Genomic DNA, 24,592 nt, shown 5'->3' on the forward strand with positions numbered 1-24,592 from the left:
AAATGGCTGGATTCATTAACCGCCTCTCACAGCACCAGTCTTAAATAATGAATGAGGGCAGTGCTGGGTTCCAAAAGAGATATGTGAACAATTCGCCGTCGTGGTTTGCGAAAAGTCACTACTCTGTTTCAACATTATTCAGGACAACCTCCATAGGTAATCAAAAGGCGAGTTCTCATTACCTTCCTTATTTTTAACTGCATTGACTAACACGGAAAATTTATGGGCGGGTCACAGTTAGAATAACACCCCTAACCAAAACCTTTCTCCGCTTATTACAGGAGGTAACGCATGGAACTTCCACATCGAAAGCTCAGAGGCTCCATACTGAAGAGATTGTTTAAGACACTTGCCTGACCCAGTGCTCCTCCCACAGATTGTACTCTGATGTTAGCTGCGGATTAGCTGGGCCGCGGTTATGTTCCTCACGGGCCTTGCTCATCACCTGAAGAGAAGTGGGAAAATTTATCGCATGAATTAAGTTAAGAATAAGATTCCCAGAATAAAAAGATAGCACTGAAGAGTGGAAGGCATAAACCTTTTACACCCTCGCATCAGTATGCATATTCTCCATACTGTTTTCTAATAATTTTTGTACAGTGCTGCCAACAGAGTTTCTCTTTTTTTGTGTGTAAATGATGTGCCTCTAAATATGTGTGCATTATCACATTGTACGTAGTATAAGTAGAACAATGTACGTAGCATAAATATTAATTGTATCTTAAGAGTACTGTAAGTAGTGAAACGCAATGTGCGTAGACAGTCCCGTGAAAGGAACCTATCATGTTATGTAAAAAAAAAAAAAAAACAAAACAAAAAACAAACCAGAAAAAAGATAGTGCGCGAGACACCAACGTAACAGTCAAACAAACCAGAAAATAAACACTGCGCAAGATACCAACGTAACAGTTAGAAAAACCGGAGAAAAAATAGTGCCCGAGATACCAACGTAACAGTCAAACAAACCAGAAAAAACATAGTGCGCGAGATACCAACGTAACAGTTAAACAAACCAAAAAAAAATAGTGCACCAGATGCCACCGTAATACACATACAAACCAGGATACAAATAGTGCGCGAGGTGCCAACGTAACAGTCAAACAAACCAGAAAACAAATAGCGCGCGAGATACCAATGTAACAGTCAAACAAACCCGAGAACAAATAGTGCGCGAGATACCAACGTAACAATTAAACAAACCAGAAAACAAATGGTGTACGAGATGCCAACGTAACAGTGAAAGAAACCAGAGAACAAACAACAAGTGCACAACATGACAACGTAATAATTAAAAAACTAGAAAAAAAATGGTGCACAACATGCCAACGTAATAGTTAAGCAAACTAGAAAATAAATAGCGCGCAACCCGCCAACGTAACAGTTAAAAAATTGAAAACAAATAGTGCGCAACATGCCAACGTAACAATTAAACAAATTAAAAAAGAAATAGTGGGCAAAATGCCAACGTAATCGTTAAACCAACTAGAAACAAATAGTGCACAACACACCAACGTAATAGTTAAAGTAGAAAACAAATAGTGCGCAAAACACCAACGTAATAGTAAAAGAAAGTAGAAAACACACATAGTGCACAACACACCAACGTAATAGTGAAAGTAGAAAACAAATAGTGCGCAAAACACCAACGTGATGGTTAAAGTAGAAAACAAATAGTGCCCAAAACACCAACGTAATAGTGAAAGTAGAAAACAAATAGAGCGCAAAACACCAACGTGATGGTTAAAGTAGAAAACAAATAGTGCCCAAAACACCAACGTAATAGTGAAAGTAGAAAACAAATAGTGCGCAAAACACTAACGGAATAGTAAAAGTAGAAAACAAATAATGCGCAAAACACTAACGTAATATTTAAAGTGGAAAACAAATAGTGCATAAAACACCAAGATAATAAGAAAAGTAGAAAACAAATAGTGCGCAAAAGACTAACGAAATAGTTAAAGTAGAAAACAAAGAGTACACAAAACACCAACGTACTAGTTTAATTAGAAAACAAAGAGTGCACAAAACACCAACGTATTAGTAAAAGTATAAAACAAATAGTGCACAATACACCAACGTAATAGTTAAAGAAAACAAATAGTGCGCAACACACCAACGTACTAGTTAAAGTAGAAAACAAATAGTGCGCAAAACACCAACGGAATGGTTAAATTAAAAAAGAAATAGTGCGCAAAACACCAACGTAATAGTGAAAGTGTAAAACAAATAGTGCGCAAAACACCAACTTTAAGTGAAAGTAGAAAACAAATAGTGCGCAACACACCAACGACGTACTTAAAGTAGAAAACAAATAGTGCGCAACACACCAACGTAATAGTGAAAGTAGAAAACAAATAGTGCGCAAAAAACCCACGTATAAGTAAGTAGAAAACAAAAAGTGCGCAAAACACCAATGTAATAGTTAAAGTAGAAAACAAATAGTGCGCAAAAAACCCACGTATAAGTAAGTAGAAAACAAAAAGTGCGCAAAACACCAACGTAATAGTTAAAGTAGAAAACAAATAGTGCGCAAAAAACCCACGTATAAGTAAGAAGAAAACAAAAAGTGCGCAAAACACCAACGTAATAGTTAAAGTAGAAAACAAATAGTGCGCAAAAAACCCACGTATAAGTAGAAAACAAAAAGTGCGCAAAACACCAACGTAATAATTAAAGTAGAAAACAAATGGCGCACAAAACACCAACGTAAAAGTTAAATTAGAAAACAAATAGTGCACAACACACCAACGTAATAGTGAAAGTAGAAAACAAATCATGCGCAAAACACCAAAGTAATAGTGAAAGTAGAAAACAAATAGTGCACAACACACCAACGTAATAGTAAAAGTAGAAAACAGTGTGCAAAACACCAAAGTATTAGTAAAAGTAGAAAACAAATAGTGCGCAAAACACCAACGTATTAGTAAAAATAGAAAACAAATAATGCGCAAAACACCAACGTATTAGTAAAATTAGAAAACAAATAGTGCGCAATACATCAACATAGTAGTTAAAGTAGAAAACAAATAGTGCCCAATACACCAATGCAATAGTTAAAGTAGAAAACGAATACTGCCCAAACCCCAACGTAATAGTTAAAGTAGAAAACAAAGTGTGCAAAACACCAACGTTGTGGTTACACTAAAAAACAATTAGTACGCAAAACACCCACGTAATACCTAAAGTAGAAAACAAATAGTGCACAAAACACCAACGTATTAGCGAGAGTAGAAAACAAAAAGGTGCGCGACACACCAACATACTAGTTAAAGTAGAAAACAAATAGTGCGCAAAACATTAACGTAATAGTTAAAGTAGAAAACAAATAGTGCCCAAAACATTAACGTAATAGTTAAAGTAGAAAACAAATAGTGCGCAATGCACCAACGTAGTAGTTAAAGTAGAAAACAAATAGCGCTCAATACACCAACGTAATAGTTAAAGTAGAAGACAAATAGTGCACAAAACACCAACGTTATGGTTAAAGAAGAAAACAAATAGTGCACAAAACACCAACGTTAGGGTTAAAGAAGAAAACAAATAGTGCGCAAAACACCAACGTAAAGGTAAAAGTAGAAAACAATTAGTGCGCAAAACACCCACGTATTAGCGAAAGAAGAAAACAAATGGTGCGCAACACACCAACGTACTAGTTAAAGTAGCAAACAAATAGTGCATAAAACACCAACGTAAAGGTAAAAGTAGAAAACAAATAGTGCGCAAAACACCAACGTATTAGCGAAAGAAGAAAACAAATGGTGCGCAACACACCAACGTACTAGTTAAAGTAGCAAACAAATAGTGCATAAAACACCAACGTAATAGTAAAAGTAGAAAACAAATAATGCGCAAAACCTTAACGTAATAGTCAGAGTAGAAAACAAATAGTGCCCAATACACCAACGTATTAGTAAAAGTATAAAACAAATGCGTAATACACCAACGTAGTAGTTAAAGTAGAAAACAAATAGTGCGCGACACACCAACATACTAGTTAAAGTAGAAAACAAATAGTGCGCCATACAACGCAATAGTTAAAGTAGAAAACAAATACTGCGCAAAACACCAACGTAATAGTTAAAGAAAACAAATAGTGCGCAAAACACCAACGTAATAGTTAAAGTAGAAAACAAAGAGTGCGCAACACACCGACGTAACAGTTAAAGTAGAAAACAAATAATGCACAAAACATCAAAGTAATAGTGAAACTAGAAAAAAAATAGTGTGCAAAACACCAACGTAAAAGTGAAAGTAGAAAACAATGAGTGCGCAAAACACCCACGTAATACTTAAAGTAGAAAACAAATAGTGCGCAAAACACCAACATATTAGCGAAAGTAGAAAACAAATAGTGCGCAACACACCAACGTAATAGTAAAAGCAGAAAAAAAATAATGCGCAAAACACCAACGTTATACTAAAAGTAGAAAATAAATAGTGCGCAAAACCTTAACGTAATAGTCAAAGTAGAAAACAAATAGTGCGCAAAACGCGAACGTACTAGTTTAAGTAGAAAAACAAATAGTGCCCAATACATCAACGTATTAGTAAAAGTATAAAACAAATAATGCGCAATACACCAACGTAGTAGTTAAAGTAGAAAACAGATAGTGCGCAATACACTAACGTAATAGTAAAAGTAGAAAACAAATGGTGCCCAAAACACCAACGTAACAGTTAAAGTAGAAAACAAATGGTGCGCAACACACCAACGTATTAGTTAAAGTAGAAAACAAATAATGCGCAAAACATCAAAGTAATAGTGAAAGTATAAAACAAATAGTGCGCAATACACTAACGTAATAGTAAAAGTAGAAAACAAATAGTGCACAAAACACCAACGTATTAGGGGAAGTAGAAAACAAATGGTGCCCAAAACACCAACGTAACAGTTAAAGTAGAAAACAAATGGTGCGCAACACACCAACGTATTAGTTAAAGTAGAAAACAAATAATGCGCAAAACACAAAAGGAAAAGTGAAAGTAGAAAACAATTAGTGCGCAAACCACCCAAGTAATAGTTAAAGTAGAAAACAAATAGTGCGCAAAACACCAACGTATTAGTGAGAGTAGAAAAAAAATAGTGCGCAAAACACCAACGTAATAGTAAAAGTAGAAAACAAATAGTGCGCAAAACAACAACGTCATGGTAAAAGTAGAAAACAAATAGTGCACAAAACACCAACGTAATAGTAAAAGTGGAAAACAAATAGTGCGCAAAACACCAACGTATTAGTGAGAGTAGAAAAAAATAGTGCGCAAAACACCAACGTAATAGTAAAAGTAGAAAACAAATAGTGCGCAAAACAACAACGTCATGGTAAAAGTAGAAAACAAATAGTGCACAAAACACCAACGTAATAGTAAAAGTGGAAAACAAATAGTGCGCAACACGCCAACGTAATAGTAAAAGTAGAAAATAAATAGTGCGCAAAACACCAACGTAATGGTTAAAGTAGAAAACAAATAGTGCGCAAAACACCAACGTAATAGTTAAAGTAGAAAAGAAATATTGCACAAAACACCAACGTAATAGTAAAAGTAGAAAATAAATAGTGCGCAAAACACCAACGTAATAGTTAAAGTAGAAAACAGATAGTGCGCAAAACACCGTTATAGTGAAAGTATTAAACATATAGTGCGCAAAAAACCAACGTAATAGTGAAAGCAGAAAACAAATGGTGCGCAACACACCAATGTAAAAGTAAAAGTAAAAAAAAAAGTGCGCAAAGCACCAACGTAGTAATAAAAGTAGAAAACAAATGGTGCACAACACACCAACGTAATAGTTAAAGTAGAAAACAAATAGTGCGTAAAACACCAGCGTAATAGTAAAAGAAAAGAAATGGAGCGCAACAAACCAACATAATAGTAATAGTAGAAAACAAATAGTGCACAAAACATCAACGTAGTAGTAAAAGTAGAAAACAAATAGTGCGCAAAACACCAACGTAATAGTGATAGTAGAAAACAAATAATGCGCAAAACACCAAAGTAATACTGAAAGTAGAAAACAAATAATGCGCAAAACACCAAAGTAATACTGAAAGTAGAAAACAAATAGTGCCCAAAACACCAACGTAGAGGTGAAAGTAGAAAACAAATGGTGCGCAACACACCAACGTAATAGTAAAAGCAGAAAACAAATAGTGCACAAAACACCAACGTAATAGTGAAAGTAGAAAACAAATGGTGCGCAAAACACCAACGTAAGAAAAAAAGTTAAAAAAAATAGTGCGCAAAACACCAACGTAATAGTAAAACTTAAAAAAAAAGTGCACAAAACATCAACGTGATAGTAAAAGTAGAAAACAAATACTGCGCAAAACAACGTGATAGTAAAAGTAGAACAAATGGTGCGCAACACACCAACGTAATAGTAAAAGCAGAAAACAAATAGTGCGCAAAACACCAACGTAATAGTAAAAGTAGAAAACGAATAGTGCGCAAAAAACCCACGTATTAGTGAGAGTAGAAAACAAATAGAGCGCAAAATACCAACGTAATAGTGAAAGTTAAAAACAAATAGTGCGCAAAACACCAGCGTAAAAGTGAAAGTAGAAAACAATTAGTGCGCAAAACACCCACGTAATACTTAAAGTAGAAAACAAATAGTGCGCAAAACACCAACGTATGCGCAAAACATCAAAGTAATAGTGAAAGTAGAAAACAAATAGTGCACAAAACACCAACGTAAAAGTGAAAGTAGAAAACAATTAGTGCGCAAAACACCCACGTAATACTTAAAGTTGAAAACAAATAGTGCGCAAAACACCAACGTATTAGCGAGAGTAGAAAACAAATGGTGCACAACACACCAATGTAATAGTAAGAGCAGAAAACAAATAGTGCGCAAAACACCAACGTAATAGTAAAAGTAGAAAACGAATAGTGCGCAAAAAACCCACGTATTAGTGAGAGTAGAAAACAAATAGAGCGCAAAATACCAACGTAATAGTGAAAGTTAAAAACAAATGGTGCGCAAAACACCAGCATTAAAGTGAAAGTAGAAAACAGTTAGTGCGCAAAACACCCACGTAATACTTAAAGTAGAAAACAAATAGTGCGCAAAACACCAACGTATGCGCAAAACATCAAAGTAATAGTGAAAGAAAACAAATAGTGCGCAAAACACCAACGTAAATGTGAAAGTAGAAAACAATTAGTGCCCAAAACACCCACGTAATACTTAAAGTAGAAAACAAATAGTGCACAAAACACCAACGTATTAGCGCAAGTAGAAAAAAAATGGTGCGCAAAACACCAACGTAACAGCTAAAGTAAAAAACAAATGGTGCACAACACACCAACGTAATAGTTAAAGTAGAAAACAAATAATGCGCAAAACATCAAAGTAATAGTGAAAGTATAAAACAAATAGTGCGCAATACACTAACGTAATAGTAAAAGTAGAAAACAAATAGTGCACAAAACACCAACGTATTAGGGGAAGTAGAAAACAAATGGTGCCCAAAACACCAACGTAACAGTTAAAGTAGAAAACAAATGGTGCGCAACACACCAACGTATTAGTTAAAGTAGAAAACAAATAATGCGCAAAACATCAAAGTAATAGTGAAAGTAGAAAACAAATAATGCGCAAAACACAAAAGGAAAAGTGAAAGTAGAAAACAATTAGGGCGCAAAACACCCAAGTAATAGTTAAAGTAGAAAACAAATAGTGCGCAAAACACCAACGTATTAGTGAGAGTAGAAAAAAAATAGTGCGCAAAACACCAACGTAATAGTAAAAGTAGAAAACAAATAGTGCGCAAAACAACAACGTCATGGTAAAAGTAGAAAACAAATAGTGCACAAAACACCAACGTAATAGTAAAAGTGGAAAACAAATAGTGCGCAAAACACCAACGTATTAGTGAGAGTAGAAAAAAAATAGTGCGCAAAACACCAACGTAATAGTAAAAGTAGAAAACAAATAGTGCGCAAAACAACAACGTCATGGTAAAAGTAGAAAACAAATAGTGCACAAAACACCAACGTAATAGTAAAAGTGGAAAACAAATAGTGCGCAACACGCCAACGTAATAGTAAAAGTAGAAAATAAATAGTGCGCAAAACACCAACGTAATGGTTAAAGTAGAAAACAAATAGTGCGCAAAACACCAACGTAATAGTTAAAGTAGAAAAGAAATATTGCACAAAACACCAACGTAATAGTAAAAGTAGAAAATAAATAGTGCGCAAAACACCAACGTAATAGTTAAAGTAGAAAACAGATAGTGCGCAAAACACCGTTATAGTGAAAGTATTAAACATATAGTGCGCAAAAAACCAACGTAATAGTGAAAGTAGAAAACAAATGGTGCGCAACACACCAATGTAAAAGTAAAAGTAAAAAAAATAGTGCGCAAAGCACCAACGTAGTAATAAAAGTAGAAAACAAATGGTGCACAACACACCAACGTAATAGTTAAAGTAGAAAACAAATAGTGCGTAAAACACCAGCGTAATAGTAAAAGAAAAGAAATGGAGCGCAACAAACCAACATAATAGTAATAGTAGAAAACAAATAGTGCACAAAACATCAACGTAGTAGTAAAAGTAGAAAACAAATAGTGCGCAAAACACCAACGTAATAGTGATAGTAGAAAACAAATAGTGCGTAAAACACCAACGTAATAGTAAAAGAAGAAAAAAAATGGAGCGCAACAAACCAACATATTAGTAATAGTAGAAAACAAATAGTGCGCAAAACACCAACGTAATAGTTAAAGAAGAAAACAAATAGTGCACAAAACAATAACGCATTAGTAAAAGTAGAAAAGAACTAGTGCGCAAAACACCAACATTTAAGAGAAAGTATAAAACAAATAGTGCGTAAAACACCAACGTAATAGTTGAAGTAGAAAACAAATAGTGCGCAAAAGGCCAAGGTAATAGTTAAAGTAGAAAACAAATAGTACGTAACACACCAACGTAATAGTTAAAGTAGAAAACAAATAATGCGCAAAACACCAAAGTAATAGTGAAAGTAGAAAACAAGTAGTGCGCAAAACACCAACGTATTAGCAAAAGTAGAAAACAAATGGTGCGCAATACACCAACGTAATAGTAAAAGCAGAAAACAAATAGTGCGTAACACACCAGCGTAATAGTTAAAGTAGAAAACAAATAGTGCGTAACACACCAACGTAATAGGTAAAGTAGAAAACAAATAATGCGTAACACACCAACGTAATAGTTAAAGTAGAAAACAAATAATGCGCAAAACACCAAAGTAATACTGAAAGTAGAAAACAAATAATGCACAAAACACCAAAGTAATACTGAAAGTAGAAAACAAATAGTACCCAAAACACCAACGTAGAGGTGAAAGTAGAAAACAAATGGTGCGCAACACACCAACGTAATAGTAAAAGCAGAAAACAAATAGTGCACAAAACACCAACGTAATAGTGAAAGAAGAAAACAAATGGTGCGCAAAACACCAACGTAAGAAAAAAAGCTAAAAAAAATAGTGCGCAAAACACCAACGTAATAGTAAAACTTAAAAAAAAAAAGTGCACAAAACATCAACGTGATAGTAAAAGTAGAAAACAAATACTGCGCAAAACAACGTGATAGTAAAAGTAGAACAAATGGTGCGCAACACACCAACGTAATAGTAAAAGCAGAAAACAAATAGTGCGCAAAACACCAACGTAATAGTAAAAGTAGAAAACGAATAGTGCGCAAAAAACCCACGTATTAGTGAGAGTAGAAAACAAATAGAGCGCAAAATACCAACGTAATAGTGAAAGTTAAAAACAAATAGTGCGCAAAACACCAGCGTAAAAGTGAAAGTAGAAAACAATTAGTGCGCAAAACACCCACGTAATACTTAAAGTAGAAAACAAATAGTGCGCAAAACACCAACGTATGCGCAAAACATCAAAGCAATAGTGAAAGTAGAAAACAAATAGTGCACAAAACACCAACGTAAAAGTGAAAGTAGAAAACAATTAGTGCGCAAAACACCCACGTAATACTTAAAGTTGAAAACAAATAGTGCGCAAAACACCAACGTATTAGCGAGAGTAGAAAACAAATGGTGCACAACACACCAATGTAATAGTAAGAGCAGAAAACAAATAGTGCGCAAAACACCAACGTAATAGTAAAAGTAGAAAACGAATAGTGCGCAAAAAACCCACGTATTAGTGAGAGTAGAAAACAAATAGAGCGCAAAATACCAACGTAATAGTGAAAGTTAAAAACAAATAGTGCGCAAAACACCAGCATTAAAGTGAAAGTAGAAAACAGTTAGTGCGCAAAACACCCACGTAATACTTAAAGTAGAAAACAAATAGTGCGCAAAACACCAACGTATGCGCAAAACATCAAAGTAATAGTGAAAGAAGAAAACAAATAGTGCGCAAAACACCAACGTAAATGTGAAAGTAGAAAACAATTAGTGCCCAAAACACCCACGTAATACTTAAAGTAGAAAACAAATAGTGCACAAAACACCAACGTATTAGCGCAAGTAGAAAAAAAATGGTGCGCAAAACACCAACGTAACAGCTAAAGTAAAAAACAAATGGTGCACAACACACCAACGTAATAATTAAAGTAGAAAACAAATAATGCGCAAAACATCAAAGTAATAGTGAAAGCAGAAAACAAATAGTGCTCAAAACACAAAAGTAAAAGTGAAAGTAGAAAACAATTAGAGCGCAAAACAACCACGCAATACTTAAAGTAGAAAACAAATAGTGCGCAAAACACCAACGTATTAGTGAGAGTAGAAAACAAATAGTGCAAAAAAAACTCACCAATTAGTGAGAGTAGAAAACAAATAGTGCCCAAAATACCAATGTAATAGTAAAAGTAGAAAACAAATGGTGCGCAACACACCAACGTAATAGTAAAAGTAGATCATAAATAGTGCGCAAAACACCAACGTTATAGTAAAAGTAGAAAACAAATAGTGCACAACACACCAACGTAATAGTAAAAGTAGAAAACAAATAGTGCACAACACACCAACGTAATAGTTAAAGTAGAAAACAAATAGTGCACAACACACCAACGTAATAGTTAAAGTAGACAACAAATAGTGCGCAAAACACCAACGTTATAGTAAAAGTAGAAAACAAATACTGCGCAAAACACCAACGTAGTAGTAAAAGTAGAAAACAAATAGTGTGCAAAACACCAACGTAATAGTAAAAGTAGAAAACAAATAGTGCGCAAAACAACAACGTATTAGCGAAAGTAGAAAATAAATGGTGCGCAACACATCAACGTAATAGTAAAAGCAGAAAACAAATAGTGCACAAAACACCGACGTAATAGTAAAAGTAGAAAACGAATAGTGCGCAAAAAACCCACGTATTAGTGAGAGTAGAAAACAAATAGAGCGCAAAATACCAACGTAATAGTGAAAGTTAAAAACAAATAGTAGGCAAAACACCAGCATTAAAGCGAAAGTAGAAAACAATTAGTGCACAAAACACCCACGTAATACTTAAAGTAGAAAACAAATAGTGCGCAAAACACCAACGTATGCGCAAAACATCAAAGTAATAGTGAAAGTAGAAAACAAATAGTGCGCAAAACACCAACGTAAATGTGAAAGTAGAAAACAATTAGTGCGCAAAACACCCACGTAATACTCAAAGTAGAAAACAAATAGTGCGCAAAACACCAACGTATTAGCGCAAGTAGAAAACAAATGGTGCGCAAAACACCAACGTAACAGCTAAAGTAAAAAACAAATGGTGCGCAACACACCAACGTAATAGTTAAAGTAGAAAACAAATAATGCGCAAAACATCAAAGTAATAGTGAAAGTAGAAAACAAATAGTGCGCAAAACACAAAAGTAAAAGTGAAAGTAGAAAACAATTAGAGCGCAAAACACCCATGTAATACTTAAAGTAGAAAACAAATAGTGCGCAAAACACCAACGTATTAGTGAGTAGAAAACAAATAGTGCAAAAAAAACTCACCAATTAGTGAGTAGAAAACAAATAGTGCGCAAAATACCAATGCTATAGTAAAAGTAGAAAACAAATGGTGCGCAACACACCAACGTAATAGTAAAAGTAGATCATAAATAGTGCGCAAAACACCAACGTTATAGTAAAAGTAGAAAACAAATAATTCTTAATAAAGAAACCACAACTTTTAGTTTGCAAGACATGTTTCGACATTCTTATGTCATCTTCAGTTGTAAATGCGATTTTAACGGTTGTACATTTGAATTTATATGAGATTACGTTACAAATTACGTCATATTGTTTACGTTACAATTTGAATATTAAATAAGAAAAAAACGTGACATAGCACGCGCCAGATGGGGAAAGAAGGAGAAAAGAAAAATAATGATCATAATAAGAAAAATTATTATGATGACAGAATCAAAAGGAAAGAGACAACTCTAGATGCTTCAATTGCTGATTAAGGATGGGTTTGTCCCACTTAATATGCAATGCCTCTTTGATCTTAATTTTGTATTTCGAAGCGGCAGAATCTAAAATGGTGAAACATTCTGTACCACAAGAGTCGAGACAGGCCTTTGATGATTGTAGGTGCTTGTAAATGTGTGAAGTTTTGTCAGACAAGAGGTGCTCACGAACCCGTGTACAGATGTGGCGAGTGGTCTCACCAATATAACTGGCATTACAGCCAGCACATGAAAATTTATAAACGACACGCGAACGTAGACCTGGTGGTACTGAATCTTTCACACTGAACAAGTTTCTGAGCTTAAACGTATTGAAGACTAACTTAATATCTAAATCAGGTCTACAATAACGTTTCAGTAGATGCCTTAACTTGGTTTGAGCGATGTCAGAAAACCGCCCAACATAAGGAAGTTTAAAATAATGCGAAGAAGGGTTTCCGGAGTTTAATGTGGCGTTATGCGTGGGAGAAGGATTATAGCTCTTGGCCAGATGTCTTGAGATAATCCTGTCTATGACGCTGGAAGGGAAACAATTTTTCCGTAGCAAGAAAATAAGTTTTTGTACATCCTTGTGGAAACCAACCCAGGAATTATTGATCTTATATACTCTGTCAACCAAAGTTCTTATTAAACCTAATTTGTACATCATAGGAGTGAAGCTAAAATAATTCGTCAGAAGACCAGTAAACGTCTTCTTGCGGTAAACGCTAGTAATTATGGATGGATTACTGTTGTCAATCAGTATGTCTAAGAACGATAATTTCTCATTAATTTCCTTTTCCATTGTGAAGCGAATACTAGGGTGTCTGGTGTTTAAATAATCAAAGAACAATACCGCGTCCTTCTCATTATTGAACAAACAGAAGGTGTCATCGACATAACGTCTGTAGAAAACAACTTCAGATAATGAATAGTTGTCTAACCAGGTTTTTTCATGATGTCCCATAAAGAGATTTGCAAGTACTGGAGCAAGTGGGGACCCCATGGCAACTCCATCGATCTGATCGTAAAACACTCCCGCAAACAGAAAACCGGTTTCAGCTGTCGCAAAGGCAAAAAGCCTTCTTAGGTCAGCGGCGTTTATCTTAAGACCAGGGTTACCTTGATAAATATACCTAATCGCAATATCTATGCACTCATCGAGAGGTATACTAGTGAATAAGCTCTCGACATCGAAAGATACCATGAATTTCCCTGAGGTAGATAATTGGTTGATTTCATGTACAAAAGAGAACGTGTCGCGGACGTTGTATTCATGTGGGACATGTGGCTCGAGAAGATTACAAAGGAATTTAGATAAATTGTAATTGTAGGTACCTATTGAAGATACTATTGGTCGAAAGGGAGGTGTTTCATTAGGTCCTCTAGCCTTGTGCATCTTAGGTAGCCCATAAAACCTGGCTGGTTGAGAACCAACTGGGTAGATTCTCTCATAGGTATTTTTGTCTAAGTGGCCCTTACTTTTAAGTGTTCTTAAAAAACGTTGTAATTTACCTTCCCTTCGTAATGTTGGATCGTTATCATTAACCTTAAACTTGGAAGTGTCACTGATAATAGATAAAATACCCTGTTCGTAGGCTTTCCTGTCCATGACAACCAGGCCATTTCCTTTGTCAGGTTTCAGTATTACAATGTCCTTGTTCCTCCTTAGATTCTTTAATACCCTGTATTTCTTCAAGTCCGCTGCAGAAGGTTGGTGCGATGAGACGTACGAGTGGGCAAGATGAGAGAGGTCTGCGACAAGTTTGCCCTTTAGTTTCCTGTCGAGTATATTTCTGACCATGGTACGATTAATTAGCTCAAAACAAGAAAAGACATCCGTTTTGCTGATGGTGCTAGGACAAATAGAATGTGAAGGCCCATATTTAAGTATTTCCAGTTGTTCGGACGTGAGATTCTGCGATGAGAGGTTGGTGACTGTCTCCGTTGAAGTAAACGGTAGAACTACGTTTCGCGTTAATCTTTTGAGTTTCTTCTCGTGGGTGGTGATAACTCGTTTCACAGCCTTTTGAACATTGTATTTCACAGTTCGATGGAAGACATATCTATCGATGTTGCTGATAATTCCATTGATATGCACCGCTAGTTTGTCTCTTTCTTCGGTTAATTTGCAAAGTTCCTTTCTCCGTTTGGCTATAGCACTTTTTAAGAGACGTTTTCGAATAGCATGTACATCGTGTCTACTTGTGTTTGGCAGTTGAAAACAGATAAACTTCGGAAACACATTGAATGATAAACAGTTTTTAAGGAAATTCAAATCCAACTCAGCTTTGCTTACTTTGATCGAAGTCTTCTCAAACTTCCGAAGGTCAGAGATGCTGACTTTCCTGTTATATTTTTCTGCTATGTCGTAAATAATGTTACCAAAAGGACGTAAAGACAGCAGAGTGGCAATAATTCTTAATAAAGAAACCACAACTTTTAGTTTGCAAGACATGTTTCGCCGCTGACCTAAGAAGGCTTTTTGCCTTTGCGACAGCTGAAACCGGTTTTCTGTTTGCGGGAGTGTTTTACGATCAGATCGATGGAGTTGCCATGGGGTCCCCACTTGCTCCAGTACTTGCAAATCTCTTTATGGGACATCATGAAAAAACCTGGTTAGACAACTATTCATTATCTGAAGTTGTTTTCTACAGACGTTATGTCGATGACACCTTCTGTTTGTTCAATAATGAGAAGGACGCGGTATTGTTCTTTGATTATTTAAACACCAGACACCCTAGTATTCGCTTCACAATGGAAAAGGAAATTAATGAGAAATTATCGTTCTTAGACATACTGATTGACAACAGTAATCCATCCATAATTACTAGCGTCTACCGCAAGAAGACGTTTACTGGTCTTCTGACGAATTATTTTAGCTTCACTCCTATGATGTACAAATTAGGTTTAATAAGAACTTTGGTTGACAGAGTATATAAGATCAATAATTCCTGGGTTGGTTTCCACAAGGATGTACAAAAACTTATTTTCTTGCTACGGAAAAATTGTTTCCCTTCCAGCGTCATAGACAGGATTATCTCAAGACATCTGGCCAAGAGCTATAATCCTTCTCCCACGCATAACGCCACATTAAACTCCGGAAACCCTTCTTCGCATTATTTTAAACTTCCTTATGTTGGGCGGTTTTCTGACATCGCTCAAACCAAGTTAAGGCATCTACTGAAACGTTATTGTAGACCTGATTTAGATATTAAGTTAGTCTTCAATACGTTTAAGCTCAGAAACTTGTTCAGTGTGAAAGATTCAGTACCACCAGGTCTACGTTCGCGTGTCGTTTATAAATTTTCATGTGCTGGCTGTAATGCCAGTTATATTGGTGAGACCACTCGCCACATCTGTACACGGGTTCGTGAGCACCTCTTGTCTGACAAAACTTCACACATTTACAAGCACCTACAATCATCAAAGGCCTGTCTCGACTCTTGTGGTACAGAATGTTTCACCATTTTAGATTCTGCCGCTTCGAAATACAAAATTAAGATCAAAGAGGCATTGCATATTAAGTGGGACAAACCCATCCTTAATCAGCAATTGAAGCATCTAGAGTTGTCTCTTTCCTTTTGATTCTGTCATCATAATAATTTTTCTTATTATGATCATTATTTTTCTTTTCTCCTTCTTTCCCCATCTGGCGCGTGCTATGTCACGTTTTTTTCTTATTTAATATTCAAATTGTAACGTAAACAATATGACGTAATTTATAACGTAATCTCATATAAATTCAAATGTACAACCGTTAAAATCGCATTTACAACTGAAGATGACATAAGAATGTCGAAACATGTCTTGCAAACTAAAAGTTGTGGTTTCTTTATTAAGAATTATTGCCACTCTGCTGTCTTTACGTCCTTTTAGAAAACAAATAGTGCGCATAACACCAACGTGATAGCAAAAGTAGAAAACAAATAGTGCGCAATACACCAACGTAGTAGTAAAAGTAGAAAACAAATATTGCGCAAAACACCAACGTAATAGTAAAAGTAGAAAACAATTAGTGCGCAAAACACCCACGTAATACTCAAAGTAGAAAACAAATAGTGCGCAAAACACTAACGTATTAGCGCAAGTAGAAAACAAATGGTGCGCAAAACACCAACGTAACAGCTAAAGTAAAAAACAAATGGTGCGCAACACACCCACGTAATACTTAAAGTAGAAAACAAATAGTGCGCAAAACACCAACGTATTAGTGAGAGAAAACAAATAGTGCGCAAAACAACGTGATAGTAAAAGTAGAAAACAAATAGTGCGCAAAACACCAACGTAATAGTGAAAGTAGAAAACAAATAGTGCACAAAACACCAACGTAATAGTTAAAGTAGAAAACAGATAGTGCACAAAACACCAACGTAATAGTAAAAGTAAAAAACAAATAGTGCGCAAAACAACGTGATAGTAAAAGTAGAAAACAAATAGTGCGCAAAACACCAACGTAATAGTAATAGTGGAAAATAAATAGTGCGCAAAACACCAACGTAATAGTTAAAGTAGAAAACAGATAGTGCGCAAAACACCAACGTAATAGTGATAGTAGAAAACAGATAGTGCGCAAAACACCAACGTAATAGTAAAAGTAGAAAACAAATAGTGCGCAAAACACCAACGTATTAGCGATAGTAGAAAACAAATGGTGCGCAACACACCAACGTAATAGTAAAAGCAGAAAACAAATAGTGCGCAAAACACCAACCTAATAGTAAAAGTACAAAACGAATAGTGCGCAAAAAACCCACGTATTAGTGAGAGTAGAAAACAAATAGAGCGCAAAATACCAACGTAATAGTGAAAGTTAAAAACAAATAGTGCGCAAAACACCAGCGTAAAAGTGAAAGTAGAAAACAATTAGTGCGCAAAACACCCACGTAATACTTAAAGTAGAAAACAAATAGTGCGCAAAACACCAACGTATGCGCAAAACATCAAAGTAATAGTGACAGTAGAAAACAAATAGTGCGCAAAACACCAACGTAAAAGTGAAAGTAGAAAACAATTAGTGCGCAAAACACCCACGTAATACTTAAAGTAGAAAACAAATAGTGCGCAAAACACCAACATATGCGCAAAACATCAAAGTAATTGTGACAGTAAAAAACAAATAGTGCGGAAAACACCAACGTAATAGTAAAAGTAGAAAACGAATAGTGCGCAAAAAACCCACGTATTAGTGAGAGTAGAAAACTAATAGAGCGCAAAATACCAATGAAATAGTGAAAGTTAAAAACAAATAGTGCGCAAAACACCAGCATTAAAGTGAAAGTAGAAAACAATTAGTGCGCAAAACACCCACGTAATACTCAAAGTAGAATACAAACAGTGCGCAAAACACCAACGTATTAGCGCAAGTAGAAAACAAATGGTGCGCAAAACACCAACGTAACAGCTAAAGTAAAAAACAAATGGTGCGCAACACACCCACGTAATACTTAAAGTAGAAAACAAATAGTGCGCAAAACACCAACGTATTAGTGAGAGTAGAAAACAAATTGTGCGAAAAAAACTCACCAATTAGTGAGATTAGAAAACAAATAGTGCGCAAAATACCAATGTAATAGTAAAAGTAGAAAACAAATGGTGCGCAACACACCAACGTAATAGTAAAAGTAGATCATAAATAGTGCGCAAAACACCAACGTTATAGTAAAAGTAGAAAACAAATACCGCGCAAAACACCAACGTAATAGTTAAAGTAGAAAACAAATAGTGCACAACACACCAACGTAATAGTAAAAGCAGAAAAAAAATAGCGCGCAAAACACCAACGTAATAGTAGGTAGAAAATAAATACTGCGCAAAACACCAACGTAATAGTAAAAGTAGAAAACAAATAGTGCGCAAAACACCGTTATAGTGAAAGTAGAAAACAAATAGTGCGCAAAACACCAACGTAATAGTAAAAGTAGAAAACAAATAGTGCACAAAACACCAACGTAATAGTAAAAGTGGAAAACAAATAGTGCACAAAACACCAACGTAATAGTAAGTAGAAAACAAAGTGCACAAAACACCAACGTAATAGTAAAAGTAGAAAACAAATAGTGCACAAAACACCAACGTAATAGTAAAAGTAGATCATAAATAGTGCGCAAAACACCAACGTATTAGTAAAAGCAGAAAACAAATAATGCGCAAAACACCAACGTAATAGTGAAAGTAGAAAACAAAAAGTTCGCAAAACACCAACGTATTAGTAAAAGTAGAAAACAAATAGTGCGCAATACACCAACGTAATAGTTAAAGTAGAAAACAAATAGTGCGCAAAACACCAACAAAATAGTAAAAGTAAAAAACAAATAGTGCGCAAAACACCAACGTAATAGCGAAAGTAGAAAACAAATAGTGCGCAAAACACCAACGTAATAGTTAAAGTACAAAACAAATAGCGCGCAAAACACAACGTATTAATGATTGTACAAAACAAATAGTGCGCAAAACAGTAACGCATTAGTAAAAGTAGAAAACAAATAGTGCGCAACACACCAACGTCGTATCTAAAGTAGAAAACAAATAGTGCGCAACACACCAACGTAATAGTGAAAGTAGAAAACAAATAGTGCGCAAAACAGTAACACATTAGTAAAAGTAGAAAACAAATAGTGCGCAAAACATCAACTTTAAGTGAAAGTTGAAAACAAAGAGTGCGCAACACACCAACGTCGTAGTTAAAGTAGAAAACAAATAGTGCGCAACACACCAACGTAATAGTGAAAGTAGAAAACAAATAGTGCGCAAAACAGTAACGCATTAGTAAAAGTAGAAAACAAATAGTGCGCAAAACACCAACTTTAAGTGAAAGTTGAAAACAAATAGTGCGCAACACACCAACGTCATAGTTAAAGTAGAAAACGAATAGTGCGCAACACACCAACGTAATAGTGAAAGTAGAAAACAAATAGTGCACAAAAAACCCACGTATAAGTGAGTATAAAACAAATAATGCGCAAAACACCAACGTAATAGTAAAAGTAGAAAACAAATAGTGCGCAATACACCAACGTATTAGTAAAAGTAAAAAACAAATAGTGCGCAAAACACCAACGTAATAGTAAAAGTAGAAAACAAATAGTGCGCAAAACACCAACGTAATAGTAAAAGTAGAAAACAAATAGTGCGCAATACACCAACGTAGTAGTAAAAGCAGAAAACAAATAATGCGCAAAACACCAACGTAATAGTAAAAGTATAAAACAAATAGCGCGCAAAACACCAACGTATTAGTGAAAGTATAAAACAAATAGTGCGCAAAACACCAACGTAATAGTTAAAGTAGAAAATAAATAGTGCGCAAAACACCAACGTATTAGTGAAAGAAAACAAATAGTGCGCAAAACACCCACGTAATAGTGAAAGTATAAAACAAATAGTGCGCAAAACACCAACGTATTAGTGAAAGTATAAAACAAATAGTGCGCAAAACACCAACGTAATAGTTAAAGTACAAAACAAATAGTGCGTAAAACAGTAACGCATTAGTAAAAGTAAAAAACAAATAGTGCACAAAACACCAACGTCGTAGTTAAAGGAGAAAAGAAATAGTGCGCAACACACCAACGTAACAGTGAAAGTAGAAAACAAATAGTGCGCAAAAAACCCACATATAAGTGAGTAGAAACAAAAAGTGCACAAAACACCAATGTAATAGTGAAAGTAGAAAACAAATAGTGCGCAAAACACCAACGTATTAGTAAAAGTAGAAAACAGTGTACAAAACACCAACGTAATAGTGAAAGTAGAAAACAAATAGTGCGCAAAACACCAACAAAATAGTAAAAGTAAAAGACAAATAGTGCGCAAAACACCAACGTAATAGTGAAAGTAAAAAACAAATAATGCACAAAACACCAACGTATTAGTAAAAGTAGAAAAGAAATAGTGCGCAAAACACCAATGTATTAGTAAAAGTAGAAAACAAATAATGCGCAAAACACGAACGTATTAGTAAAAGTAGGAAACAAATAGTGCGCAATACATCAACGTATTAGTAAAAGTAGAAAACAAAAAGTGCGCAAAACACCAACGTATTAGTAAAAGTAGGAAACAAAAAGTGCGCAAAACACCAACGTATTAGTAAAAGTAGGAAACAAATAGTGCACAATACATCAACGTATTAGTAAAGGTAAAAAACAAATAGTGCGCAAAACATCAACGTATTAGTAAAAGCAGAAAACAAATAATGCGCAAAACACCAACGTATTAGTAAAAATATAAGACAAATAGTGCGCAATACATCAACGTAGTAGTTAAAGTAGAAAACAAATAGTGCCCAATACACCAATGCAATAGTTAAAGTAGAAAACGAATAGTGTGCAAACCCCAACGTAATAGTTAAAGTAGAAAACAAATAGTGCGCAAAACACCAACGTTGTGGTTACACTAGAAAACAATTAGTACGCAAAACAACCACGTAATACCTAAAGTAGAAAACAAATAGTGCACAAAACACCAACGTATTAGCGAGAGTAGAAAATAAAAAGGTGCGCGACACACCAACATACTAGTTAAAGTAGAAAACAAATAGTGCCCAAAACATTAACGTAATAGTTAAAGTAGAAAACAAATAGTGCGCAATACACCAACGTAGTAGTTAAAGTAGAAAACAAATAGCGCGCAATACACCAACGTAATAGTTAAAGTAGAAGACAAATAGTGCGCAAAACACCCACGTTATGGTAAAAGTAGAAAACAAATAGTGCGCAAAACATCAACGTAAAGGTAAAAGTAGAAAACAATTAGTGCGCAAAACACCCACGTAATACTTAAAGTAGAAAAGAAATAGTGCGCCAAACACCAACGTATTAGCGAAAGAAGAAAACAAATGGTGCGCAACACACCAACGTACTAGTTAAAGTAGAAAACAAATAGTGCGCAAAACACCAACATAATAGTGAAAGTAGAAAAAAATAGTGCAAAAACACCAACGTAATAGTAAAAGTAGATAACAAATAGTGCGCAAAAAACCCACGTATTAGTGAGAGTACAAAACAAATAGTGCGCAAAATACAAAAGTAATAGTGAAAGTAGAAAACAAATAGCACGCAAAACACCAACGTAATAGTGAAAGTAGAAAACAAATAGTGCGCAAAACACCAACGTAATAGTTAAAGTAGAAAACAAATAGTGCGCAAAACACCAACAAAATAGTAAAAGTAAAAAACAAATAATGCGCAAAACGCCAAAGTAATTGTGAAAGTAGAAAACAAATACTGCCCAAAACACCAACATAAAAGTAAAAGTAGAAAACAAATTGTGCGCAAAACACCAACGTAATAGTTAAAGTTGAAAACAAATAGTGCGCAAAACACCAACGTAATAGTAAAAGTAGAAAACAAATAATGCGCAAAACCTTAACGTAATAGTCAAAGTAGAAAACAAATAGTGCGCAAAACGCGAACGTACTAGTGTAAGTAGAAAAGAAATAGTGCACAATACACCAACGTATTAGTAAAAGTATAAAACAAATAATACGCAATACACCAACGTAGTAGTTAAAGTAGAAAACAAATAGTGCGCAATACAACGTAAAAGTTAAAGTAGAAAACAAATACTGCGCAAAACACCAACGTAATAGTTAAAGAAGAAAACAAATAGTGCGCAAAACACTAACGTAATAGTTAAAGTAGAAAACAAATAGTGGGCAACACACCGACGTAATAGTTAAAGTAGAAAATAAATAATGCGCAAAACATCAAATAGTAAGAGTAGAAAAAAAATAGTGCGCAAAAAACCAGCGTAAGAGTGAAAGTAGAAAACAATGAGTGCGCAAAACACCCACGTGATACTTAAAGTAGAAAAAAAATAGTGCGCAAAACACCAACGTATTAGCGAATATAGAAAACAAATAGTGCCCAAAACACCAACATAATAGTAAAAGTAGAAAACAAATTGTGTGCAAAACACCAACGAAATAGTAAAAATAGAAAACAAATTGTGCGCAAAACACCAACATAATAGTAAAAGTAGAAAACAAATTGTGTGCAAAACACCAACGCAATAGTTAAAGTAGAAAACAAATAGTGCATAAAACACCAACGTAATAGCAAAAGTAGAAAACAAATAGTGCGCAAAACCTTAACGTAATAGTCAAAGTAGAAAACAAATAGTGCGCAAAACGCGAACATAATAGTTAAAGAAGAAAACAAATAGTGCGCAAAACACTAACGTAATAGTTAAAGTAGAAAACAAATAGTGCGCAACACACCGACGTAATAGTTAAAGTAGAAAACAAATAATGCGCAAAACATCAAAGTAATAGTGAAAGTAGAAAACAATGAGTGCGCAAAACACCCACGTGATACTTAAAGGAGAAAACAAATAGTGCGCAAAACACCGTGTTAGCGAAAGTAGAAAACAAATAGTGCGCAACACACCAACGTAATAGTAAAAGCAGAAAAAGGATAGTGCGCAAAACACCAACGTGTTAGCAAAAGTAGAAAACAAAAAGTGCGCAAAACAGCAACATAATAGTGAAAATAGTAAACAAATGGTGCGCAACACACCAACGTTATAGTTGAAGTAGAAACATATAGTGCGCAAAACACCAACGTAATAGTTAAAGAAAACAAATAGTGCGCAAAACACCAGCGTTATAGTAAAAGAAGAAAACAAATAGTGCGCAAAACAGTAACGCATTAGTAAAAGTAGAAAACAAATAGCGCGCAAAACACCAACATTTAAGTGAAAGTATAAAACAAATAGTTCGTAACACCAACGTAATGGTTGAAGTAGAAAACAAATAGTACGCAAAACACCAACGCAATAGTTAAAGTAGAAAACAAATAGTGCGCAATACACCAGCGTAATACTAAAAGTAGAAAAGAAATAGTGCCAAAACACCAACGTAATAGTTAAAGTAGAAAACAAATAGAGCGCAAAATACCAACGCAATAGTAAAAGTAGAAAACAAATAGTGCGCAAACCACCAACGTAATAGTGAAAGTAGAAAACAAATAGTGCACAAAACACCAACGTAATAGTTAAAGTAGAAAACAAATAGTGCGCAACACACCGATGTAATAGTTAAAGTAGAAAACAAACAAAGCGCAAAACAGCAACGAAATAGTAAAAGTAGAAAACAAATAGTGCGCAAAACACTAACGTTATAGTTAAAGTAGAAAAGAAATAGTGCGTAAAACACCAACGTAATAGTAAAAGTAGAAAACAAATAGTGCGCAAAACGCGAACGTACTAGTTTAAGTAGAAAACAAATGGTGCCCAATACACCAACGTATTAGTAAAAGTATAGAACAAATAATGCGCAATACACCAACTTAGTAGTTAAAGTAGAAAACAAATAGTGCGCAAAACACCAACATAATAGTGAAAGTGGAAAAGAAATAGTGCGCAAAACACCAACGTAATAGTTAAAGTAGAAAACAAATAGTGCGCAACACACCAACGTTATAGTTAAAGTAGAAAACAAATAATGCGCAAAACGCCAAATAGTGAAAGTAGAAAACAAATTGTGCGCAAAACATCAACGAAATAGTAAAAGTAAAAAAGAAATAGTGCGCAAAACACCAACGTAACAGTGAAAGTAGAAAATAAATGGTGCGCAACACACCAACGTAATAGTTAAAGTAGAAAACAAATAGTGCGCAAAACACCAACGTAATACTAAAGTAGAAAACAAATAGTGCACAAAACACCAACATTTCAGTGACAGTACAAAACAAATAGTTCCTAAAACACCAACGTAATAGCTGAAGTAGAAAACAAATAGTGCACAAAACACCCAAGTAATAGTGAAAGTAGAAAACAAATAGTGCGCAAAACATCAAAGTAATAGTGAAAGTATAAAAAAAGATAGTGCACAAAACACCAATGTAAAAGTGAAAGTAGAAAACAATGAGTGCCCAAAAAACCCACGTGATACTTAAAGTAGAAAACAAATAGTGCGCAAAACACCAACGTCATAGTAAAAGTAGAAAACTAATCGTGCGCAAATCCCCAACGTAATAGTAAAAGTAGAAAACAAATAGTGCGCAAAACACCAACGTAATAGCGAAAGTAGAAAACAAATGGTGCGCAACACACCAACGTAATTGTAAAAGCAGAAAAAAAATAGTGCGCAAAACACCACTGTAATAGTAAAAGTAGAAAACAAATAGTGCGCAAAACACCAACGGAATAGTAAAAGTATAAAACAAATAGTGCGCAAAACACCAACGTAATAGTTAAAGTA

General features: G+C 34.8%; 1 protein-coding gene across 2 annotated transcripts in view; it reads right to left on the reverse strand.

Annotated features, from left to right (window-relative positions):
• Positions 1 to 24,592, reverse strand: part of LOC131799213 (transformation/transcription domain-associated protein) — an 80,778-nt gene that overhangs the window by 11,650 nt on the left and 44,536 nt on the right. For both annotated transcript variants that reach the window (XM_066173756.1, XM_059116918.2), the window contains exon 93: positions 354 to 445. In XM_066173756.1, coding sequence (XP_066029853.1) covers positions 354 to 445 — 92 coding nt within the window. The remainder of the gene's footprint in view (positions 1 to 353; positions 446 to 24,592) is intronic.

Source organism: Pocillopora verrucosa, chromosome 10 (genome assembly GCF_036669915.1).
Source record: "Pocillopora verrucosa isolate sample1 chromosome 10, ASM3666991v2, whole genome shotgun sequence".
Taxonomy (NCBI): Eukaryota; Metazoa; Cnidaria; class Anthozoa; order Scleractinia; family Pocilloporidae; genus Pocillopora; species Pocillopora verrucosa.